Source organism: Labeo rohita, chromosome 23 (genome assembly GCF_022985175.1).
Source record: "Labeo rohita strain BAU-BD-2019 chromosome 23, IGBB_LRoh.1.0, whole genome shotgun sequence".
Lineage (NCBI taxonomy): Eukaryota > Metazoa > Chordata > Actinopteri > Cypriniformes > Cyprinidae > Labeo > Labeo rohita.
In genome coordinates, this window is record NC_066891.1 from 11,801,522 (window position 1) to 11,825,116 (window position 23,595).

At 34.7% G+C, this 23,595-nt stretch overlaps 1 protein-coding gene across 3 annotated transcripts in view; it reads right to left on the reverse strand.

Annotated features, from left to right (window-relative positions):
* Window positions 1-23,595, reverse strand: part of dvl1a (dishevelled segment polarity protein 1a) — a 45,940-nt gene that overhangs the window by 8,795 nt on the left and 13,550 nt on the right. The window contains exons 2-13 of one of the 3 annotated variants that reach the window (XM_051096043.1): window positions 23,275-23,344; window positions 18,278-18,399; window positions 13,376-13,488; window positions 6,435-6,573; window positions 4,068-4,161; window positions 3,917-3,986; window positions 3,587-3,726; window positions 1,963-2,039; window positions 1,048-1,115; window positions 881-958; window positions 649-783; window positions 329-496 (exon numbers count right to left, since the gene is read on the reverse strand). In XM_051096043.1, coding sequence (XP_050952000.1) covers window positions 329-496; window positions 649-783; window positions 881-958; window positions 1,048-1,115; window positions 1,963-2,039; window positions 3,587-3,726; window positions 3,917-3,986; window positions 4,068-4,161; window positions 6,435-6,573; window positions 13,376-13,488; window positions 18,278-18,399; window positions 23,275-23,344 — 1,274 coding nt within the window. Of the gene's footprint in view, window positions 1-328; window positions 497-648; window positions 784-880; window positions 959-1,047; window positions 1,116-1,962; window positions 2,040-3,586; window positions 3,727-3,916; window positions 3,987-4,067; window positions 4,168-6,434; window positions 6,574-13,369; window positions 13,489-18,277; window positions 18,400-23,274; window positions 23,345-23,595 lie in introns of all 3 variants that reach the window. The other 2 variants (XM_051096042.1, XM_051096041.1) reach the window with 2 other exon arrangements.

Here is a 23,595-nt window from a genome sequence, read left to right on the forward strand (position 1 = left end):
TGTTCAAAAGTTTGGGGGGGGGGGTTTGACAGAAATTAATACTTTCATTTAGCAAGATACAAGAAATTGATCAAAAGTGACAGTAGAGACAGTGTTTGTAACTGATAATAATCAGTAATGTTTCTTAAGCACAAAATCAGCATATCGGAATGATTTCTGAAGAATCATGTAACACTAAAAACAGCTTTGCATCACATTAATAAATTACACTTCAAAATACACTAAAATCGAACACAGTTATTTTAAATTCTAATAATATTTAATAATAATTCAGTATTTTTAATCAAGTAAATGTAGCCTTGATGATATAACAGTGTGTTGACTGTACTTTGACACAGGTCTCCAAAGGTGTAGTAGCACTGCTCCGAAAAGGTAATTTTATTGACTGTGTGTCTCAGGTAGCCATGTTTCAACAAACTGCTGGCGTATTTTCTAGCATCCCGACGGTCCTTGAAGCCCTCCACCCGTGAGAATAACCAGTCGACAACATCAGCCCCTGGAACAGAGATTGAGCAATAAGAAAAATAACAAAAATTACACTGATTATACAAAAAAAATTACCAAAAACTTGATGCAAGTTACAAGGAAAGTACCTCTCATTCAACAAAATTTAAACCACAGCAAAAAAAAAAAAAAAAAAGCACAAACCGATGACAGCATTGGCTATAGTGATCTTCAACCACATTCGGTCTCTGATCTCCAGGCCTGAATCTGGTAACTGCATGACCTTTACAATAGTTGCCATATCTGTTTTTGACACTGAAAGGGGGACATCATCAAACTCTGTGAAATGAGGGAGAACAACAGTGTTGAGCATGATAAATCTGCTGTTCTACTATCAAATGATCTCCAGAATGCAATAATGTGACTTTGATCATACCATAATGTGGGTATGGCCCAGAAAGTGCTGTAGTGTGTGAGATCCAGGCAGCAGGGTCGATGGGTCTCACTGGTTCAGCTGAGAACAGACAGACAGCAGAATTTAAGTACAATACAAAAAGGTAATACATCTATAATACAGCTGCTATAATAGCAGGCAGAAGGTACCTCTAGGGATGGTGAAGTAGCTTCTAGGAGAGGGGTCCCAACATTTCGCCACTGTTAAGCTTATTGGCCTGTAGAGGAGAAAGACAACATGAAACAATGTTAAAGGATTAGTTCACTTCCAGAACAAAAATGTACTGATAATTTGCTCACCCCCCTGTGGAAAAAACATTTCAGGAATTATAGTGGACTTCTATGGAGTTTCAGTGCAGCTTCAAAGGGCTCTAAATGATCCCAGCTAAGGAGGGATTTCTTGAAAAATGTACAATTTGTACACTTTTTAACCATAAATGCTTGTCTTGTCCCAACTCATTTTCTCCTCCAACTTCGATATTGTCGTACATCGCTGTTTTACCTTTTTTAAAGGGTGTTTGACCTTCTTTGCACATTAAATTTCTTAACACTGGGTCGGTACTTCTGCATCGATGTAGGACGATTTTGAAGTTGGAGGAGAAAATGTGACGGGAGTTTATCGACATACCCTAACTGCATTGAACCGGAGTGCACAGAGTATGCATGCGCATCGCAGAGCTAGACAGGACGAGCATTTGAGGTTAAAAAGTATATAAACAAATTTTTTTTAGACAACAACTAATCGTTTTGCTAGATAAGACCCTTCTTCCTTGGATGGGATTGTTTAGAGCCCTTTGAAGCTGCATTTAAACTGCATTTTGGAAGTTCAAACTCAGGGCCACCACAGCAGCCCACTATATGGAGAAAAATCCTGAAATGTTTTCCTCAAAAAACATAATTTCTTCACAGCTGAAGAAAGAAAGACATGAACATCTTGGATAACAAGGGGGTAAGTAAATTATCTGTAAATTTTGTTCTGGAAGTGAACTAATCTTTTAAAGAAAGCATTACGACAGATTTACTGACAATTTATTAAACAACTGGGAGTGTAGCACCCAACCTCACCCAGGTTTGGAGACGATTTCCCGTAGGATCCTGACAGCATCATCATTGCTCATGTTTTCAAAGTTCACGTCATTGACCTGGGGGAATTAAACCTGACATTATTTAATGCATTAATAATTGCTTAAACTTATTTAAACTTTTTAAACTATAAACTTTTTAGCCAAAAACTTAAATTTTGTTATTAATTACTCACCCTGATGTAATTCCAAACAAGCAAGACCTTCGTTCATCTTCGGAATACAAATATAAAGGTTTTTTTGATAAAATCCGAGAGCTTTCTGAACCTGCATAGACAGCAATGCAACTACTACGTTCAAGGCCCCGAAAAGCAGTAAGGACATTGTTAAAATAGTCCATGTGACATTAGTGGTTCAACCGTAATTTTATGAAGCTATGAGAATACTTTTTGTTCGCAAAGAAGAAAAATAACAACAGAAAGCTCTCGGATTTTATCAAAATATCTTAATATGTGTTCCGAAGATGAACAAAGGTCTTATGGGTTAGGAACGACATGAGGGTGAGTAATAAATGGAAGATTTCTTTTTTTTTTTTTAACAAAGGAAACAAACAATCCTTTGTTTCCCTCAAACTCATGAGTAGTAGTACAGAACATAAAAGGAGAATAACTGAAGGGAATCCTAGTCACTCTTTTCAATAAAAAGAAAGTAAATGAAAACTAGGTCTCCCAAGCTCAAAAATGATTAAGAACTTCCATAAACGCATCATAAAAGTCATAAATGATGTTACGCTCTAGATTCTGAAGTCTGATAGCTATGTGTAACAAACAGATCAAAATTTAAGTCAACAACAACCTGTTCCTCACGTTAAGCTATTATATATAATATTGAGTTAAGTAGTTTGGACTTCTTTCATAGTGAATCTTTAGTACTATTTCATTGTAATTGCATGAAAAGGGATGTTCAGGACATTATCAAAAATATCTTTTACCTTTTATGTTTCACATAAGAAGGAAATTCAAATAAGTCTGGAGCAAAATGGTATGTAATTAATAATGTCTTTTAGCTGAATTCATTCTCCAAAAGAATGCCTACGAAACTGCCTGTTTGTTTATACATGTGACTTTTTCTGATCAGTTGGTTATCATTCTGCAAAATTCACCTAATAACACAGGGTCATTTAAACATGATGGTTTCTAAATCAGATCACTAGGGTTAGGAAAACCCCTTGTTATGTAAATAAATGACATGACCTGAAAGCACCACTCTGGCCTTTGAGGTTAGTGACACCCAAAAGGTCTTTCATACCAGGAAGAAAAGAGAGTGAAGCACAGTAAGGCTACAACACAGGGAGCTGACCCAACTAAACTTTGACAATTCCACAAGTGCATTTAGAAACTAAAAAGAGAAGAGACTTACAATAACAGGCCAGTTTCAGTTCTGTTAATAGAATCACTGTTAGAGTAAATTATCTATTTTGCAACGACATTGAGGATATACTCAAAATGTTTTTCCTGGTGATAACATTCAAGTGGTATTTACCTAATAACATGCGGGTGAGTAAATGCTGACAGAATTTCCCTTTAAGTAACATTGTGACTACTGGCAATTACTTGAACGCACGTATCATTTTTATTCTTCTTAAAAGTACAGTCTGAGTATTTTACCTGTAATAACATGTCTCCAGGCTCAATTCTGCCGTCAGCCGCCACCGCTCCACCTTTCATAATGGAGCCAATATAGATGCCTCCATCTCCTCTGTCATTACTCTGACCCACTATACTGATACCCAGGAAATTGTACTTCTCTGTGAGGAAAAGAGATAAGGCTGTTTCCAGTGAAGTGATCATCTATATTTAGGGCACTGTTGTGCACACTAGACCTTAAAAAACAGGAGGTACAGTTTAGCCAAGTGGACAGATAAAACAAAAGGGGGTGGAGGCACGGGGACAGATGATGGAAAACAGAAGGAAGTAAACTGGTGAATAAGCTCTTACCCATGTTGAGAGTGACAGTGATAATGTTGAGGCTCATTGTGGAGTCTGTAATACTACTGAAAGATGAGGACTGTCAAAAGAACATACAAAAGATTAGTACAGATCAAACACTAACACACAGAGATGTGTGCTTTTTCCTCCAAGTCCTCACCCTGTCCATTTTGGTGACTTTCTGCCTCCGTCGTCGGCGTTTGTGTCTACGCATGAGGTGTGATGAAGAGCTCTGCTCGGTTGAACTGCTAAGTCTGTGGCTTCAGACAAAATGAGAGGTCACGGCAGAGTTTAATGCTACATTAATGAAGCAGGATGTTATTATGAAAGTGCTTTATTTTGGTAGCCAAACATGATCTCCAATATGAGTTCCGTTTTAAGGTCAATTCTCAGTTCCCAGTTCTTAATTAAACAGAGTACTGCATAATTTATTTTGACATTATAACTTTTATTCTGACAGAAGCATGCATTCACAATTTTATTTTCCAAAATTTAATGTTGAAAGGGCCCTTGCACCCTGGCTCACTGCCACCCATTGGATTTAGGAAAACAGCTAACATGTGTCAAATATGAGGAATATGTCAAAGTCATTTATATGTGCCAAACTTCCCGCTGCCAGCTGATGGTGCTATGACTATTACTGAATATTGGCATGTAGATGTGTTCAAACCAGAACTTTGAACCAACATGTGAAGTTTGGAGCAGATTGAACATGGTAAGCCTGAGTTAGTGTAAATCATGACATATCCTGTTGCCAACAGGTGGCGCTATGATTATAACTGAATATTGGCCTTTAGATGTCTTCGGGCCAGAACTCTTCCCAAACATGTTAAGTCTAGTGCAGATTGGACATTGCATGTTTAAGTTAAATTCCTGTTGCCAGCAGGTGGCGCTATGATTGTAACAGTATATTGGCCTTTAGATGTGTTCAGGCCAGGAGTCTTATCGAATAGTTGCAGTTTTAATGTTAAATTCAAATATCAAATATAATGTTGATGTTATTAAATCTTTGGGAGGAGTTTGTTACAGCGTAAAACGTCACTTTCTGTTGCCAGCAGGTGGCCCCATGACTATAACTGAATATGGGCATGGGCATGTCTTCAGGACACGACTCTTATTAAACGTGAATTTTGGTGCAGATCGGACATTGTATGCCTGAATCATAAAAACCTTGTTGTTTCGTGGTGAAACATCGAAGTTTGGCCACGACGTAGTCAATTTGCGGTAATCAGTATTAAGCCGCAACACCGGTTTCGTCACTTGCCCACTGTGGCACCGCGATAAAGACAAAGCGGTGATGGAAGATTTAGTTTTGAAATGAAATACAAAAGCTGCTTTAAAAATATTTAGGATTTTGAAAGGCCTGTTGACTGTTGCTGTTTATCTAAAAGGTGATTTTGTAAACTCATTGGAAAAACATTTGTTTCTTATTTATTTTGTTCCACCATGTTGGGCGATTTTCAGTTTTTTTATAATTAAACTTTGTTATTTTATATTAGGCCTATACCATGGTGTATTTTTATTCATTTTGTTAATAAATTAATCATACTATGTTTAAAATAAGCAAGCTGTCGTGGTACTGTTTTGTTGTCGTCCATTCAATCAATTGATGCCAAACTGACGCATTTACAACCTATTTAAAAGCGAAGAAAACTCGAATTAACTAACTAACTAACGAGAAAATTCAAAATAACAGACCTCCTGTTGGGTTTCGGATTTCGTACCGGAGACTTTTTTGTAGGTATTGCTGTGTTACATGTGTCTACCTACTTTCGTACACATGCGTGAAACGTAGCTCGAGGGGTACGTCGTTGAAAGTTTATAGGTGGCGCTATCAGGCAATTTTAACACATCCACTTCTGAAACCCATGTCAGATGTAAATTTTCACCACTTTTCACGATTTTCAGAGTTTCATGATTTTTCAAGCATGTTTAGACCCTCAAAAATGCAATTCATTTTGGAGAAGAAGAAGAAACTGAGTAGTATTATTTAAATAAAATTAATTTTAAACCAATGAGAAGTTACATCAAACACCAGAAGAAAACTAATGTGTAGGTCAATGGCAAAATGTCCAAAAAGGTGGGAAAAGTTGTTTAATACTGAATACTGGATATCTGCAATTTTTTTTAGAGATGCACAATATATGGGCATCATAACTATTACAGCTTGAAATTAGAGATTCATTTAATTGAGGCTTATAATATAATAACACCTGATAATGTAATCTTCAGCAAATTTCAATGATTTTTTTTTTTTTTTAGTACACATAAATAATGATTAATGAATGCATTGGGAACTATGGGAACAAATGTAAGATTTCAACTGATGAACCATATTTCAAATTTAATTTTAAAGATCAATTTCATATTTATTTCTTTGGGCAGCTTTACAAATTAAATTAGAGGGAAATGTCATGCCAGTGGGCAAATAAGTAGTCATTCTCTGGAAAGGAAATGAATCCTGCATTCTGGCCCAATAAAATTCATATTAACTTCTTGTGAAATGAAACACTGAGCAATGTCTGACCTGCTGGCATCCTCATCCTCCTCGCTGTCGATAAAAGAGCTGGATTCCAGCTCACTGCTCATCACTGATGCACTGTCATAGCCAACAGCTGAGTCACGATTGGTCCGCTCCGATTTCGAGTGACCGTTCACGCGAGGGACTGAGAGAAAACAAAAAAGACATTGTTGTAAAAGCAGAGGAAGGTGACAGTATAACAGTTCAAAGACAGAAAACAGTACACAATTCTGGGAAAGGCATAATGACAAATTAGATAAACAGTGATGTTTTGTCTTGATATGGACTTATAAGAACAGTCATTGTTTAAATGGAATTGAGTCAGGATGTTTCATGTTTCAAACAATATACGAATAAAAGTGTGCAATCATACGTGCGTTATGCAGAAGAACTGAAGGTTTATGACCTTTTTTAGTCAGAAAACATGGCTGGGGTATACATACAGAGACAAGGACGAAGCTGCGTTTCTGGGTGGCATCGGACGCGCTGAAACGGTCTGACCAAACGATAAGATCGTTGTGGACCCCGAGAACGACCGAAACATTCCAGTACTGCAGGTGTGCCCATTTCAGACCATTATGTTCCACACAGCCATTCGTACGCACAAATGAATCACAGCTATATTAGCCAACCACATTTCACTCTTCACATAAGAGTAAGCTCTATCATTCTTCTGCCATATGTCTGTTCACAGAACAATGGTATCAAGGGTACAGGCAGAGGCCGGCAGGGAGGTGAGCTGCACGCCTGCAGCTGAGTGAAACAGCCAATTAGGAACCCCTTTTTTTCTGAAAGGACGGTTCACAGGTCGGTAATGCATTTATAGCCTCTCCAGAGTCCTTTTAGGCTCAGTTTAGTTTGTGCCAGGAAAGAGAGAGATAACGGAAGATGAAGATGAATTCGCTTAAGATGTGTGCAGCAAAACAATGTTTCCTCTACATCGGACTTCAGGAGATGACCTTATGCCTGTGAGGTGCAATAATAATGTAAGTGACCAGTATATTAAAAAATATACTAAAATCAAAACAGATTATAAAATAGTATAGTAATGCTTTTTATATTTGCTGAATTGTTCGCTAATCCAGTTAAATATACTTATTTTAATATATTAAGATAATTATATAATTAAGATACTTATTTTAATATATGAAGATATATATATAAAAGAGTATACGCACTAAAATAAATGCGCTGAACAAAAAAAATACATAAATAACAAATAATAAATAATATTTTTTTTATTAAAACATTATAATAAAATAATAAATGATAAAATAATAATATTATACATATATAACAAAATAAAAAAAATGTATGACTATTTTTATCAAATTATTTATTAAATACCATTTAATTAAGAAATAACACTATAATATAGTGCTATATATATATAATTATTTGTTACTGTTTTTACAAAAATTATTTATTAAATATTTTATTAATACATTTTGAAATAATACTAAGAGTATATTAGTTATAATAAATAATAGATAACTAATAAAATCTTAAAAATAATCTTATATTTTATATTTAAGCAATATATATATAATGCTTAAATATAAAATATAATATAAGATTATTTGTAAGATTATATATATATATATATATATATATAAAGTCTTACAAATAATCTTATATTATTTATATATATATATATATATATATATATATATATATATATATAAATGTATTACATTTTCATGAAATTATTTATTAAATACCATATTTAATTTTAAAATAATACTAAGAGTATATGCACTGAAATAAATTTGCTGAAATAAATAAATAATCTTACATTCAGTAATATATATATATATATATATATATATATATTTTCTTTCTAAATGAAATACCATTTCATTGTAATTAGTATGACAATAATAAAATTATTATTATTAATAATAAATGTCCTGAAGTATATAATCTTGTTATTTACTTGTATTTATCTTAACTTTATAACTAAAATTTTACTTTATCAGTAGCTCATTCTAGATAGTTCTAAAAATTCGCAGCATCAACATACAACAAAATAGAGCTTTTAACAACATAACTACATTTTTTCTTTGCATACAACATCAGTTCAAATTAATTATAGGGGGTGGTGCACATCAAGCAAAAAGAAATCGTAACGTTTATGATAAAATCATGCAATTTACTTTAAACTGAAAATATCTGCACAAAATACTCTTTTTATCAGAGAGATGCATTTGTCTTACCTCCGCTGCTGCACAGTTTTCATTACAGTGCTGCACCTCTCATTAGCTTGCAGCATTTCAAGAGCTCAATGAAACGTAACCTCCTTTACGCGGGAACTCATCTGTCTATCAGACGTGCCCTCGCATCAGTTTCCACTTTACTGGTGCAGGAGTGTGTAAAACAATAAACTGGCCCTGAGCAAGGGTGAAGTCATATACTACTCATATACTGTATAAGCCTCTGGGCACACCTGCCGCTGATAACTGATGGTTTAACGGTAAAGTTCTTCTCAAAGAAAAACTGTCATTTTGTTGTGTATTCATGTTGACAGCGAAACTCCACACAAAGATGAATTCACGAAATCTTGTTTAACCTAAAGACGAGCCAAACCCAAAACAAATCAACACCTACATGTGCACCACACAGCAAAATGGAAACTTAATATTGGTGGCTCAGCATGGTTAACAGATAAGCGCCTGAGGCTAGAAAAGAGATCTCGTCTCTCGCTCCTTCTGCCCCTAGGGCACACACCTGTCCTTAGTAACCAAACACATATTCTTCATCGATTCACACCCAGCAGAGGTCAGCACCGGGACAACCTTGACAATCCCCCTCTGAATCCGCAGGCATGACAGAAAGTGAGTGCAAAAGCCATCAGAATTTTGCATCTGTTGTTGTTGAAATGAAAAAGTAGGGCGACCATACACGCTCTTTTTCCTGGACACATCCTACATTACCTAAAATATCCAGGTTTTGTTTTCCTGTTATGTATGGTCACCCTAGAAAAAGTAAATCTGCTTTTCTAAACCAAGAGCTAAATGAAACTGCAAAGTGATTTCAGTTAATTAACTAAATTTAAAATTTAAAATTTAAAATTTAAAATTTAAATTAACTAATTTAAAAAAAAAAAAATCATACAAATCAATATATTTGATATATATTATACACAGTATGTATTAGATAATAATAATAATAATAATATATTCTGTTAAAATAAAAATACAATATAAAAGACTAAATTCTGATCAAATACAAAATGAGATTTTAAAAAACAGGTTTTTGAGCTCACCAAGGCTGTACTGTATCCAAAATAATGTATAAACTTTGAAATAAAAGATTTTTTAACTTTGAAATCATGACAAGAACACAAATATGTGTGTGTGTGTGCGTGTGTGTGTTCACTTATTTATTTTAATGTACACTACCACTCAAAAGTTTTTGAACAGTAAGATTTATAATGTTTTTTAAAGAAGTTTCTTCTGCTCACCAAGCCTGCATTTATGTTAAAAACTGTAAACTTTTGAAATATTTTAACCGTTTTCTACTGGAATATATTTTAAAATGTATTTTATTCCTGTGATTTCACAGCTGAATTTTTAGCATCATTTCTCCAGTCACATGATTCTTCAGAAAGCATTCTAACATTCTGATTTGCTGCTCAAAAAACATTTATTATTATTACTATTATTATTATTATGTTAAAAACAGCTGAGTAGAATTCTTTCAGGTTTCTTTGATGAATAGAAAGTTCAGAAGAACAGCATTTACCTGAAATAGAAATCTATTATTAGAAATTATCTATTAGAAATCTATTATCTGAAATAGAAATCTAAATATAACATTATAAATGTCTTTTTTATCACTTCTGATCAACAAGCATCCTTGCTAAATAAAAGTATTAATTTCTATTAAAAAATAATTAAATAAATTATACTAACTCCAAGTTTTCGAATGGTATAGTGTATAATGTTACAAAAGCTTTTTACTTCAGATAAATGCTGATCTTTGCATCTTTCTATTCAAAGAATCCTGAAAAAAAAATGTACTCAGCAGTTTTAAATATGGATAATATTAATAAAAATATGAAAAATTTCTTGAACAGCAGATCACCATATTAGAATGATTTCTGAAGGATCATGTGACACTGAAGAGTAATGATGCTGAAAATTTAGCTTTGATCAAATGTAAATAAATTACATTTTAAAATATATTCAAATAGTAAGCAGTTATTTTATTATATACGCTGCTTTTTAGATCAAAGATAAAATAAATGCAGGCTTGGTGAGCAGAAGAGACTTCTTGGTTATATATACATATATATATATATACATGTTCGTTTAATATATATTTTATCATGGTAGTGCGTGCAATATAAAGTGCACAATAAGTGCAATAGAGTACTATGCAAGACTATTTCTGGAGAATAAACGGGGAGCTGACCTGACACATTTCTCGCACGTTCTACATCCAAAAACCCCTGAGACACACCGCACAGCTACACGACTGCTCCAGACATACACATGCTAAACGAATAGATACTTTAAAGACAGACTCAAAAAACACCGGTATAGTGTGGATCACAACCATTAAACCAGTGTTGGGGAGCAACACTACACTCCAGAAGTTCCCTGTGGGAGTCTGATGTCTCTAACAGACAGTCAGAAACACAGGGGTTCAACAAATATACATAAATCATCAGTATATTCAGCAAGCGCACAAACACCTCCATCTGTCTCTTGTGTCTGACGGTGTCGCTGCTAATGAAGCTACACTAATTAATGCATTTGGCACTAATGAGGTGCAAACAGCAGGAGAAATCGAGAGGAAGAGCATGGACAGAACCGGAGAAACAGTGGGGCTTCCACAAATACATCAGATAGCTGTGAGAAGGAAGCAATCCTGTACTTTTCTATACAGTAAGAGGCCGTTCAAGATAATGAGGTTCAACAATGTAGACAATCCAGTTCGGACTTTTTCAATCACCTTGAAATCTACTGTCAATACACATAAACCTTTAATCTATTTTCATTACAGGCAAAAAAACCTAGAAGGAGCCAAGAACATTCTTTGCTGATGACAGAATATTTTTCCGTGCAAAAGGAAGTTTTTAGATTTCCAAGTGACCGCTCTTTACCCAGTGCTCAAATCAGCATGCACACCAACAAAAACAAACTCTCTGTACTGGTTTTAAGTAAGTAAACTACCACAGAACAAGGACATTTTGGGAAAAACTCAGCTACATCCTGCAACACCCTCTGACAACTGTGGAGCTCTAAAAGTGATGACGTTAAAGGAATATTAGAGGGAAATTACTTCAATATTTAGTCACTTTTATGGGAATTATTTTTGTCATACACTACCATTTAAAAGTTTGTTTTTTTTTTCCCAAAGAACAAAATCGTATTCAGCAAACTAATCGAAAGGGACTGTAATGTTAAAAAAGATTTCCATTTCAAATAAATGCCGTTCTTTTAAACTATCTATTCAAAGAACTCAGAAACATTAAGCACAACTGTTTTTAACACTGATAATAAAAAGTAATATTTATCGAGCACCAAATCATCATTTTGAATGATTTCTGAAGCATCATGTGACACTGAACTCTGGAGTAATGATGCTAAACACTTAGATTATGTCTGCTCATTTAAATTTTTAATAATATAATATTTTACAATATCACAGTTTTTACTTTATTTTCAAATAAATGCAGCCTTGATGAGAATAAAATACTTCAAAAACATTTTTACATTTTTTACTAACACCAGACTGTTGAACGCTAAAATAAAATAATAAAGAAAGAACTAACTTTACATTTAATATAACATTTTGTTAATATATATATTAAAAAAACAACATAATGATTGGTGATTTTTAATGTCATGAGGATGCCGTTTTTAGCCTGTTTCTACCTCTATTTTCCAATACTGCTGTTTTTTCAAATAAATGCAGCCTTGATGAGCATAAGATACTTTAAAACATTTTTACATTTTTACCAACACCAAACTTCTGAATGGTAAAATAAAATAAAATAAAATAAAATAAAACTCTACATTTAATATAAAATTTTGTTAATATATATTAAAAAACAACATTTATTGGTTGGTGTTTTTTTAATGTCATGAGGATGCCGATATAGCCTTTTTCTACCTCTATTTTCCAATACCGCTGTTTTTATTGTATTTTCAAATAAATGCAGCCTTGATGACCATTAGATACTTTAAAACATTTTTACATTTTTACCAACACCATGGTAAAATATTGAATGGTAAAATAAAATAAAATAAAATAAACTAACTCTACATTTAATATAGAATTTTGTTAATATATATTAAAAAACAACATTTATTGGTTGGTGTTTTTTTAATGTCATGAGGATACCGATTTTAGCCTGTTTCTACCTCTATTTTCCAATAACGCTGTTTTTATTGTATTTTCAAATAAATGCAGCCTTGATGAGCATAAGATACTTTAAAACATTTTTACATTTTTACCAACACCAAACTTTTGAATGGTAAAATAAAATAAAGAACTAACTCTACATTAAATATAAAACTTTGTTAATATATATTACAAAACAACATTTAATGTTTGATGCCATTTTTAGCCTGTCTCTACCTCTGATACTAATTGACAAATTGGCACTATTAAACTCACCTTACAAAACTAATTAAAACACATTTTATAATGACCCACCTGTAAATATTACTACCTGAGCAGCAACTGTCCTAAAACAACAACACATTCACCTACTCATAAGCTTTTGTTTTTGTTTTTTGTCTCGCGTGTCTGTGCTTGGAATGCTTAGCTCCTGACAGACACTCATCACCTGGGGAAACACCTGGGGCAAGAACTCCCTTTACAAACAATCTCATATGTATCATATGTTTCCTGATCCCTGGCACATGATATGTGATGTGTGTATAGTGTGCGAACCGGTCTGTTTTAATCTGCTCAAAGTCACTCACACTCACTTTCTCGTGCCCTCCTGTGAGCTCGCTCCCTCTCCCGCTCTCTCCGCTGGCTCTGGAGAGACTCCGTCCCTGTCTCTGTGTCCAATCCATCCCGACTACTCACCGCATTGGCACTAATACACACACACACACACAAAAACAAAGAGAGGTCTTTATTATATGGTTTCGAAACCATGTCTATTATGCTGAGTCACAATACACTTAGCCACAAAAGTAGAGAAAATGTTCTGAGGAACCTTATGATTATCTACATTCAATGTCATCGCCTACAGATATTTCATTGTTTAGGGGTATATGATTTACAGCCGTGCATTTTCAGCAGCTGTCACTAGTTATTCAAAGCTGAGACTGTAGAATGTAGTAAAAAGTATTTAGGAGCAGCTGAGATGAACAGCAGGAGTTCCAAATCCTGCAGGGCTGTGGTCTTGCCCTAGAAGAGCAGGTTGGGGGTAAATGGGGCCACGATGCAGTATATGCCAATATGCCAAAGGCTAGTTATTCTATCAGAGTCGGTAGAAGGCTCAGGGCAGAAAAAGAAACATGAGGTTGGTGAGAATAGCTCGCTGTGACAAAGCATAGATGCTAACACATGATAACGCATGAGAAAAAAGCTGTCATTTGTTGCACGGTTACTCTGTCGGAAAAAAAAACATAATGAAATCATAATCGGAAATCATAATGACTAAGAGAGTGATATTTTTGTATGTATTTTAGCATGGAAACCTGCAAAAGGATCATTCGTTCAACTTCCAAAGAACGCATAAATGCAGTGTAAGTCAATTTGGATAAAAGCACCTGCTAAAATCATAAATACACATAAATAAATATATATGTATGTATGTATGTGTATACACACACACACACACACACACACACATACACACATATATATATATATATATATATAAATAAACGGCCACACTATTACTACCTACAGAAAATATGCCGTAAATGTAATTTGATTTAATAGATGTTAATACACATTTAGTAGAGATTTTATAGGCATACTGTTACGGTTACATGTTTTGCATAATTCTTTTAATAAACTAACCACTGTAACAATGCAAATAGCGCTTACAGAATGCTTCTGAGTGATTATTCATGAACTTTTCCCAGTATTGTATCACTTAAATTTACCTAGACATAGATTTTCCCATTTAAATTTATTTGTTATTTAAAAGCATACATAAAAATTAACATGAACTCACATCTTAAAGGGATAGTTCACCCAAAAATGACATTTCTGTCATTAATTACTCACCCTCATGTCGCTCCAAACCTGTAAGACTTTTGTTCATCTTAGGAACACAAATGAAGATATTTTTGATGAAATCCGAGAGCTTTCTGACCCTGCATAGACAGCAATACAACTATTACATTCAAGGCCCAGAAAGGTAGTAAGGACCATAATTTTATGAAGCTACAAGAATACTTTTTGTGCACAAAGAAAATAAAAATAACGACTTTATTCAGCTTTCATAAAAGTTTCATAAAATTAAGATTGAACCACTGATGTCACATGGACTATTTTAACGATGCCCTTACTACGTTTCTGGACCTTGAACGTGGTAGTTTCTCTTGCTGGAGGGTCAGAAAGCTATTGGATTTCATCAAAAATATCTTAATTTGTGTTCTGAAGTTGAACAAAGGTATTGCGGGTTTAACCGACAAGAGGGTATTTCAATGACAGAATTTTCATTTTTTGGTGAACTATCCCTTTAAGAATTACCAAATTCTTATTATTTAAGTTTCAAGCCATTTTTCTCTGTATTTCAAACATACAATAAAGTTATTTATAAAGCTTGTGAATTTCCGTTGAACTTTTAAACCTGCTCACAAACAAGAATGTAGACAAACCATTGTAATTTAATGATACTGCTTTGGGAAAAATATCTTAAACCAAACAAATAAATAATACTTGAATGATTTCAATCTTGGAAATCGAATCTAACCAAAGTTCACTTGCATACAGTCATTCACATACCAAAAAGGAAAGTCCCGCCCGTCCAGCACGATTAGTTCAAAATATAAAGCAGTGTGCTAATGTCTCTCCCTGCTGGATGGAGTGCGTTATTTCACCAGTATGGTGATAATTCAGCACATCAAGTACATCAATCAAAACACCAAAATGTATACATTAAATCAGTGGTTCAAAATTAGGTCACAGGTCTGTGCTGAGAGCAAGCTTAAGGGAGAAACAAAGCTGAATGTAAATAATAAAATCTTCTAAAGGCAAAAGTGGCACAGAAGCACTTTAATAGTGGCATTTAGGTCTCTTCACATAGACTGTTTAATGCTGCTTATACACAACAATTTACACAGTGATTAAAAGGGGCTGAGGTGAGTCAGAACAGGTATAATTTAGCTTACCATTATGTCTTTACATTGACTTTTGAGTTGGCACTGAGCAGTCTTAATGGGATAGTACACCCAAAAATGTAAATTCTGTCATTAATTACTCACCCTCATGTCGTTCCAAACCCGTAAGACCTTTATTCATCTTTAAAACACAAATTCAAATATTTTTGATGAAATCCGAGAGCTTTTTGACCCTGCATAGACAGGTACTTAAGGTATTAAGGAAATCAATAAAATAGTCTATGTGACAGCAGCAGTTCAACCATAATGTTGGTTTTCTTTGCAAACAATAAGTATCCTCGTAGCTTAATAAAATTATGGTTGAACCACTGTTGTCACATGGACTATTTTAACAATATCCTTACTACCTTTCTGGGCTTTGAACGTGGTTGCGTTGCTGTCTATGCAGGGTCAGAGAGCTCTCGGATTTCATCAAAAATATCTTAATTTGTGTTTCGAAGATGAACAAAGGTCTTATGGATTTGAAATAACGTGAAGGTGAGTAACTAATAACAGAATTTACATTTTTGGGTGAACTAACCCTTTAACTCAACTGTGTAAAGATCCCTTTATATAATCATGAATAATTAGGACAGCAAAATACAATTTATGCATTTGCACTATATGCAATTAATGCATTTATTGCATATTTCTTGTACTCTATGAGTGCGTTTATGTTGGATTTTTAATGGGGCAGCAGGCAGACGGACGGTTCAGTCCTAAAGGAGACCGAGGCAGCTGTATCACCCCGCGGAGCCCGCGGGGCAACTGAGACGGGTGCTTTTAATGTCCACTAATCCGGATTAGCTGCTCAAGGGACAGGCGAAAACATACTCTCCTCACCCTACCAAACGTATTCAGCAGATCCAATAAATAATGCACAGCACAAAGAGAGCAGGCAGAGGATAACATTTGGTTACTTACTAATGCTTACAGTGAAGCTTTTATGATGGAAATGAGGGAGATTTCTTGTGGGAGAAACATTCATATTAATTTCAAGCAAAATTGGCTGGCAGTCTGTTGGAGAGACGCTGGGGAAAAGAACTGATGGGAGAAAAGAAGGGGTCTGTGGTTCACCTTCACGTGTTCTGGCACTAGATGGCACTAGACACTATAGAAACAAGCGATGAGAATTCTTTGGTGAGGTGAGGAGGTTACAACAAAAAAACAGTCCGAAAGTCAAACATTAGATAAAGAAATTGCAGGGCTTTCACAAAGTGAACAGGTGCAACAGAGATGCACAAAGAAAGGCTGTTGCAAAATCGCCCTGAAGCTCGTTGATCTAAATTTAGCCTTCAACATCTTCAATATGAACAAAGAGAATATTTAATCTGTGTGTTTGCGGTAGAAGCACAACATAACCAGATCTGCAACAGTGCACAATTCTTAAAGCCTTCTTTTTTTGAACCCAAGCAAACGGGGACGATTTTATGTATATATACCAGACAAACGTTTGTGAACAGTTGGATTTTTAATGTTTTTTAAAGAAGTCTCTTCTGCTCACCAAATCAGAATATTAGAGTGATTTCTGAAGGATCATGTGACTGGAGTAATAATGCTAAAAATTCAGTTTTGAAATCACAGGAATAAATGATATTTCAAAATAAATTAAAATATAAAACTTGTTTTAAATAGTACAAATATTTCAAAGTGTTATTGTTTTTGCTGTACTTTGGATCAAATAAATGCAGGCTTGGTATGCATATATACAATTATATAATATATTCCTTTAAGTGTTTGAGTCAATTTAATAAAATCTAAAAACGAATAGGTCCAAGAAAGATTCCTGAATCCAACATGAGCTTTGATTTTTATGACAGCTATAATTGCTATAACTGGTATTTTCCCAAGAACATGAATTATTATGTGGGAAGCTGCATATGAGTGAAAGCATGCATTGCTAACATGACTGGTTGAAGACCTGACCGCATAAAGGCTGGCAAATCAAACAAACACATTGAACTTTGTGGGGCAAACATGTATCCTATTAAAATGCAGCTCAAGAGACAGTCGCTGAAATTGGACTGTGATTCACACATGTGGCTCCCGGAAGGACAAGAATGATATTTTCCCTCCAGCTGGATAACAGACATCTGCTACTGCTGCGACTGTGGTCAGGAACTCAGAACAACTCAAATCAAATCAGCAGTTTTGTAATGCCTGTCAAAAGTGTGTTTTGAGTTCATGCAGACATTTGCAGATGTATTTTTTTGATTATTCAAAAACACAATGCATATAAAGTGCATTTATACAATTCATACAATGACTTAAATACACTTCTTCTGTGTTGAACAGTTGTATTTTTAGGCCTTAACATGTCTTAAACTGTCCAGAGATTGCAATGCAGAAGAAAGGCCTATTAAAAAGCTAAAATACAGTGAAATGTATCGTTTTAAAAAACCTTGATTGAAATTTAATTTCATTATCTTTATTTGTCAGACATCAGGTTATAACATCAGGTCCTTATCAGACCTTAGTGGTGAACCACGGGCCTAAAAAGTGAGTAATAAATGTCAGACAAATTATGTGCACAGTATTACTCACTGGAAAGAGGGGGGTCTGGAATCTCCAATCCCTCCAGTTCGCTCCAAGGGTGGTGGCAGCTCTTTGTGGCTCTCTGTGCACTGAGATCCCCCATCCGAATGTGTGCCTTCAGCCAACACCAACTACAGCCAAACACACACACACACACACAATTACCCACAAAAGCTTCAGGAAGAAACTCTCCAGACTAACTACTAGCCCTGCATAAATAAGTAGACCAGCAGAAGGAAGAGAAGAGAGTGCATTTGTTTGAGCAGACAGGAGTGTGAAACATTGACGCATTAAGGCAAGTCAGTTCACTTGGCAGACTTCTCAATAAAGCCCCTGGGTGGCTATTTCAACATATTATTCAACATAATATGCCATTACTAATATAATTAGGGTTTTTTTTGTAAGTAAGCTATAGCATATGTGCATTTATAATAAATGTATTTAGACTGTTTTTCATACAAATACCTAGGAACCATATTACATTTTTACCATGGTATGGAGGTGCTATATTTGTGGTTTTAACTGTTATTATCATGATTTATGGATTATACTATGGAAGAGCAATGGTTAATAAAAAAAAAAAAAACTCAAACAGTAAAAATAATTAAATTTCACCATATAAAAATGAGGTTGCTACAATTTTTTACAGATATTACTGATTTTGATAATGAACATAAATCTACATCTGCGTCCTAACTCAAGCTACTATCAAATGTGTATTTCTAAGAGACAAAAAAAGTTATATTATTATTATTATTATTATTATCAGGAAACACAACCTGTTTCTTGATTTGAACCAATATTACTCAATAAAACATGCAAAACTAAGAATTTTTTTTTCTATCAAGATTTTTATCTTGTTAAGGAAAATGACTGGAAAAAGTGTGAAGAATTAAAAAAAACATGAAGCGTTTGTCATGTTCTGACCATAAAGAATGTTTTAAAGCCACATTTAACCATCTAGTTCAGGGGTTCCTGGAGATCGACTTTCCTGCAGAGTTTAGTTCCGACCCTAATCAAACCCACCTGTGTGTAATTATCAAGCGCTCCTTGAGATTCTAATTAGCTAGTTCAGGTGTGTTTGGTCAGGGTTGGAGCTGAACTCTGCAGGAAAGTCGATCTCCAGTACCAGGGTTGAGCACCCCGTTCACATTGTAGCAAAAATCTGCCTCTAAACTTAAAAGAAATAAAAATTTGACATTTATCGTGATAATTATCGATATCGAATGATATGAAAAAAAATTATTGTGATAATTTTTGGACCATATTGCCCAGCCCTATTATTGATGCACACTTTGCTCAAATCACACAAAAAAATTCAGGTTGGTCCAGTTGAATTGCATGCAATAGAATAGCAAGTATTTCTATGAGTGGTCTGACTCCTCCACCTTATTTTGTCAGAGATTAAAAAGGTGTCTTATGATGTGGTAAAGTGCTTTCATGACCCTTATAATAGGTGGTGGATGTGGATACCTGAGGCTATAACCATATTGTTCATATTCTCTGCATGAATCAATGATAAAACCTTCAAGTACGGCAGAAATCCAATGCACTGTTACAGCAGTGATCATGTTATGGCACACCGAAGGTCTCCGTGTTTGGACAGCAGGCAGTGAAGCACATATTTCAGTGGAGCACAGCTCAATGTCATGTATCTCAGCATGTCTGTGCAGCTCTCTGCAGCTGGAGGCTCGCTGGAGTCCACTAACCTGTATTTTGCACCTCACATCAACTCTACACGACACTACTGGTGTAACACCTGCTTGTAGGAGTGTAGATGTGTATTTCAGAGGCAATTATCAGATTAATCGGATAAATTGCCTTGCTTTTGCTGCAACTATCACGTGTAAATATTTAATCATGCCTGTATTTGTATGAAGTTTACTGATATAATAAAGTCACAGAGTTTAATTTAGATGTAATCCATTTTACTTTTATGCGACATGAAACAGGACATATTCAATGAGAAAAATGTCAGAGAGGACTTGATTTTATCCACTGGGAATTGAACAGATATTAAAAAGTGGTTTGTACTGTAATTGTTTCAAAAGGCTTTGGTGTCATCATCACACACAAAAAAAAGCTTCAGAGGCAGAGCAAGTTTAACGGTTTAATCAAAGATTACAAAGTACAAACATCATTTGTGTAAACACCATGGACTGTTTTTCTGCTGGTTTTCTGGTCTTAACAGGTTTAAGATGGTCTCCCTGCCTGACCAAGCTGGTGTTTATCTATTTACCTGGTTGGCCAACTGAAATACGCCTGAATGGTTTTGATTTACCTAAAACAGCTGGTTCATAAGAGTCATTGATTCAAGAATCAGAATACACTGAACATGCTGTATTGGTTTATTCACTAAAAAGAACCAGCTCATTGGAGTAATTTGTTCAGGAATCTCAGGAATAAGAGTCACTTGATCAAGAATTGGACTACACTGGTCGTGCTGTATTTGACTGATTCACTAAAATTAACCAGTTCATTAGAGACATTTGTTCAATAATCGGACTACACTAATTGCACTAATTGATTTATGCACTAAAAAGAATTAGTTCACAGGAGTCACTTGTTCAGGAGTCAGACTACACTGGTCGAGCTGCATTTGTTTGATTCACTAAAACGAACCAGTTCATAACAGACATTCATTCAATACTAAAAACTACACTAGTTGTGCTTTATCGGTTTATTTACTAAAAAGAACTAGTTCATAAGAGTCACTTGTTCAAGAATCAGACTACACTGGTTGTGTTTTACTGATTCAGTAAAAAGAACTAGTTCACAAGAGACTGGTCGCGCTGTATTTGTTTGATTCACTAAAATGAACCAGCTCATAAGAGACAATCATACAATAATCAGACTACACTAGCTGTGCTTTATTGGTTTGTTAACTAAAAAAAAGTTCATAAGAGTCACTTGTTTGAAAATCAGACTACACTGGTCGCACTATTTGTTTGATTCACTAAAATTAACCAGTTCATAACTGGAGACGTTCTTTTAATAATCTGACTAGTTTTATTGATTTATTCATTGGTTTATTCACTAAAAATAAATAGTTCATACACTGTAAAAAACAATTTGCTGAGTCAACTTAAAATAATTTGTAACCTGACTGCCTTAAAATTTTAAATTCAGTCAACTTAAAAAAAGTTTATTCAACTTGAAATGTTAAATTATACTAAGTGACAACTTAGATATTTGATTTGAATCCACTTAAAATTTTAAGGCAGCTGGGTTACTTACCCATCTGTTAAGTTTAGCAAACACAAATATATAAGTTTTTACTTAGTACAACTTAACATTTCAAGTTGACTAAACTTATTTTAGTTGACTGAACTTAAAATTTTAAGGCAGCAGGGTAACAAATTATTTTAAGCTGACTCAACAAATTGTGTTTTTAATTTTTTAGAGTGTAGGAGTCACTTGTTCAAGAATTGGACTACACTGGTCGAGCTGTATTTTGTCTGATTTGCTGAAAATGAACCAGTTCATTAGAGACATTTGTTTAATAATCTGACTACACTAGCTGCATTTTACTGATTTATGCACTAAAAAGAACTAATTCACAAGAGTCACTTGTTCAGGAATCAGACTACACTGGTCGTGCTGTATTTGTTTGACTCACTAAAATGAACCAGTTCATTAGAGACCATTTGTTCAATAATCTGACTACACTAGTTGCATTTTATTGATTTATGCACTAAAAAGAATTTGTTTACAAGAATCACTTGTTCAGGAATCAGACTACACTGGTTGAGCTGTATTTGTTTGACTCACTAAAATAAAACAGTTCATAAGAGACATTTGTTTAATAATCAGACTACACTAGTTGCATTTCATAAGAGTCACTTGTTCAAGAATCAAACTACACTGATCGTGCTATTTAATCGATTCACTAAAAAAAAAACAGTTCATAAGAGACATACGTTCAATAATCGGACTACACTATTAGCACTTTATTCATTTATTCACTAAAAAGAATTAGTTAACAAGAGTCACTTGTTTAGGAATCAGACTACACTGGTTGAGCTGTATTTGTCTTATTCACTAAAATGAACCAGTTACAAAAGACATTTGTTCAACAATCGGACTACACTCGTTATGCTTTATTGGCTTATTCACTAAAAATAACTAGTTCACAAGAATCACTTCCTCAGGAATCCAAATACGCTGGTTTGAATCACTAAAAAGGATCACTTCATAAGAAACATTCATTCAATAATCAGACTACACTAGTTGCGCTTTATTGGGTATTTTCACTGAAAAGGAATAGTTCATACTATCGTACAAAAAGCCGCCCTCCTTAGTTACTGTTCCCATGTCCGACAAACAATGCTGCGCTCTACACATGATGTTCTCACGCAGTGAAAAACATTGCAGAAGAAAGAGGAAACTGATAACACACAGACAAGATCTTAGCTTTAAAATGTTGTAATTTTTTAAGAAATTCAAACAATAAAAAGCATTTTGTGGCACAATTGGACTACGCTGGTTGTGATGTAATTGTTTGATTCACTAAAATGAACCCGTTCATAAGAGTCATTCATTCAATAATCAGATTACACTATCTACACTTCACTGGTTTATTTACCAAAAAGAACTAGTTCAAAAGAGTCACTTGTTTAGGAATCAGACTACACTGGTTGTGCTGTATTTGTCTGATTTACTAAAATGAACCAGTTCATAAGAGACATTCGCTCACTAGTTGTGCTTTATTAGTTTATTCACTAAAATGAAGCAGTTCATTAGAGACATTTGATCAAGAATCAGACTACACTGGTTTCACATTTGTTTGATTCACTAAATGAACCGATTCATAAGAATCATTCATTCAGGAATTTGTTCCCTGTGTTTGTTCCTCTAAAACCAGCCAACAGACTGGCCAGAGAGACCATCTAAAAAGCTTAGGCTGTTTTAAGCTGGGCTTTTTTTCAGCAGGGTTGATACGCTGATATTTCGTAATGTCACAATCTGTCCAACACAAAGAGGAGGGCACCATCCGTCTCACTTACCCAGGACACCACTCTGCCGTTGAAGCAGGGCAGCTTGGCGTTATCATCGGAGATTTCTTCTTTGACGACTCTGCGGGAAAGAACACAAACTGTTAGGGAGCAGCACCCAGGGTTGCACACCAGTGTTCCCGTCTATTTGCAAAAGCTGAGGCATACTGAAAGCATGTCACGCTCAAACAGCGGAATTTTCCACTTAGCTCTCAACTGCTGGCTGCTCATGATGAGAATGCTGAACGCCCCTGTTGACCGACTACTCTGTTGAAAACTACTCCGTTTTACAACAGGCCTCATTAGTACCTCATGCACATTCCAGATTACCTA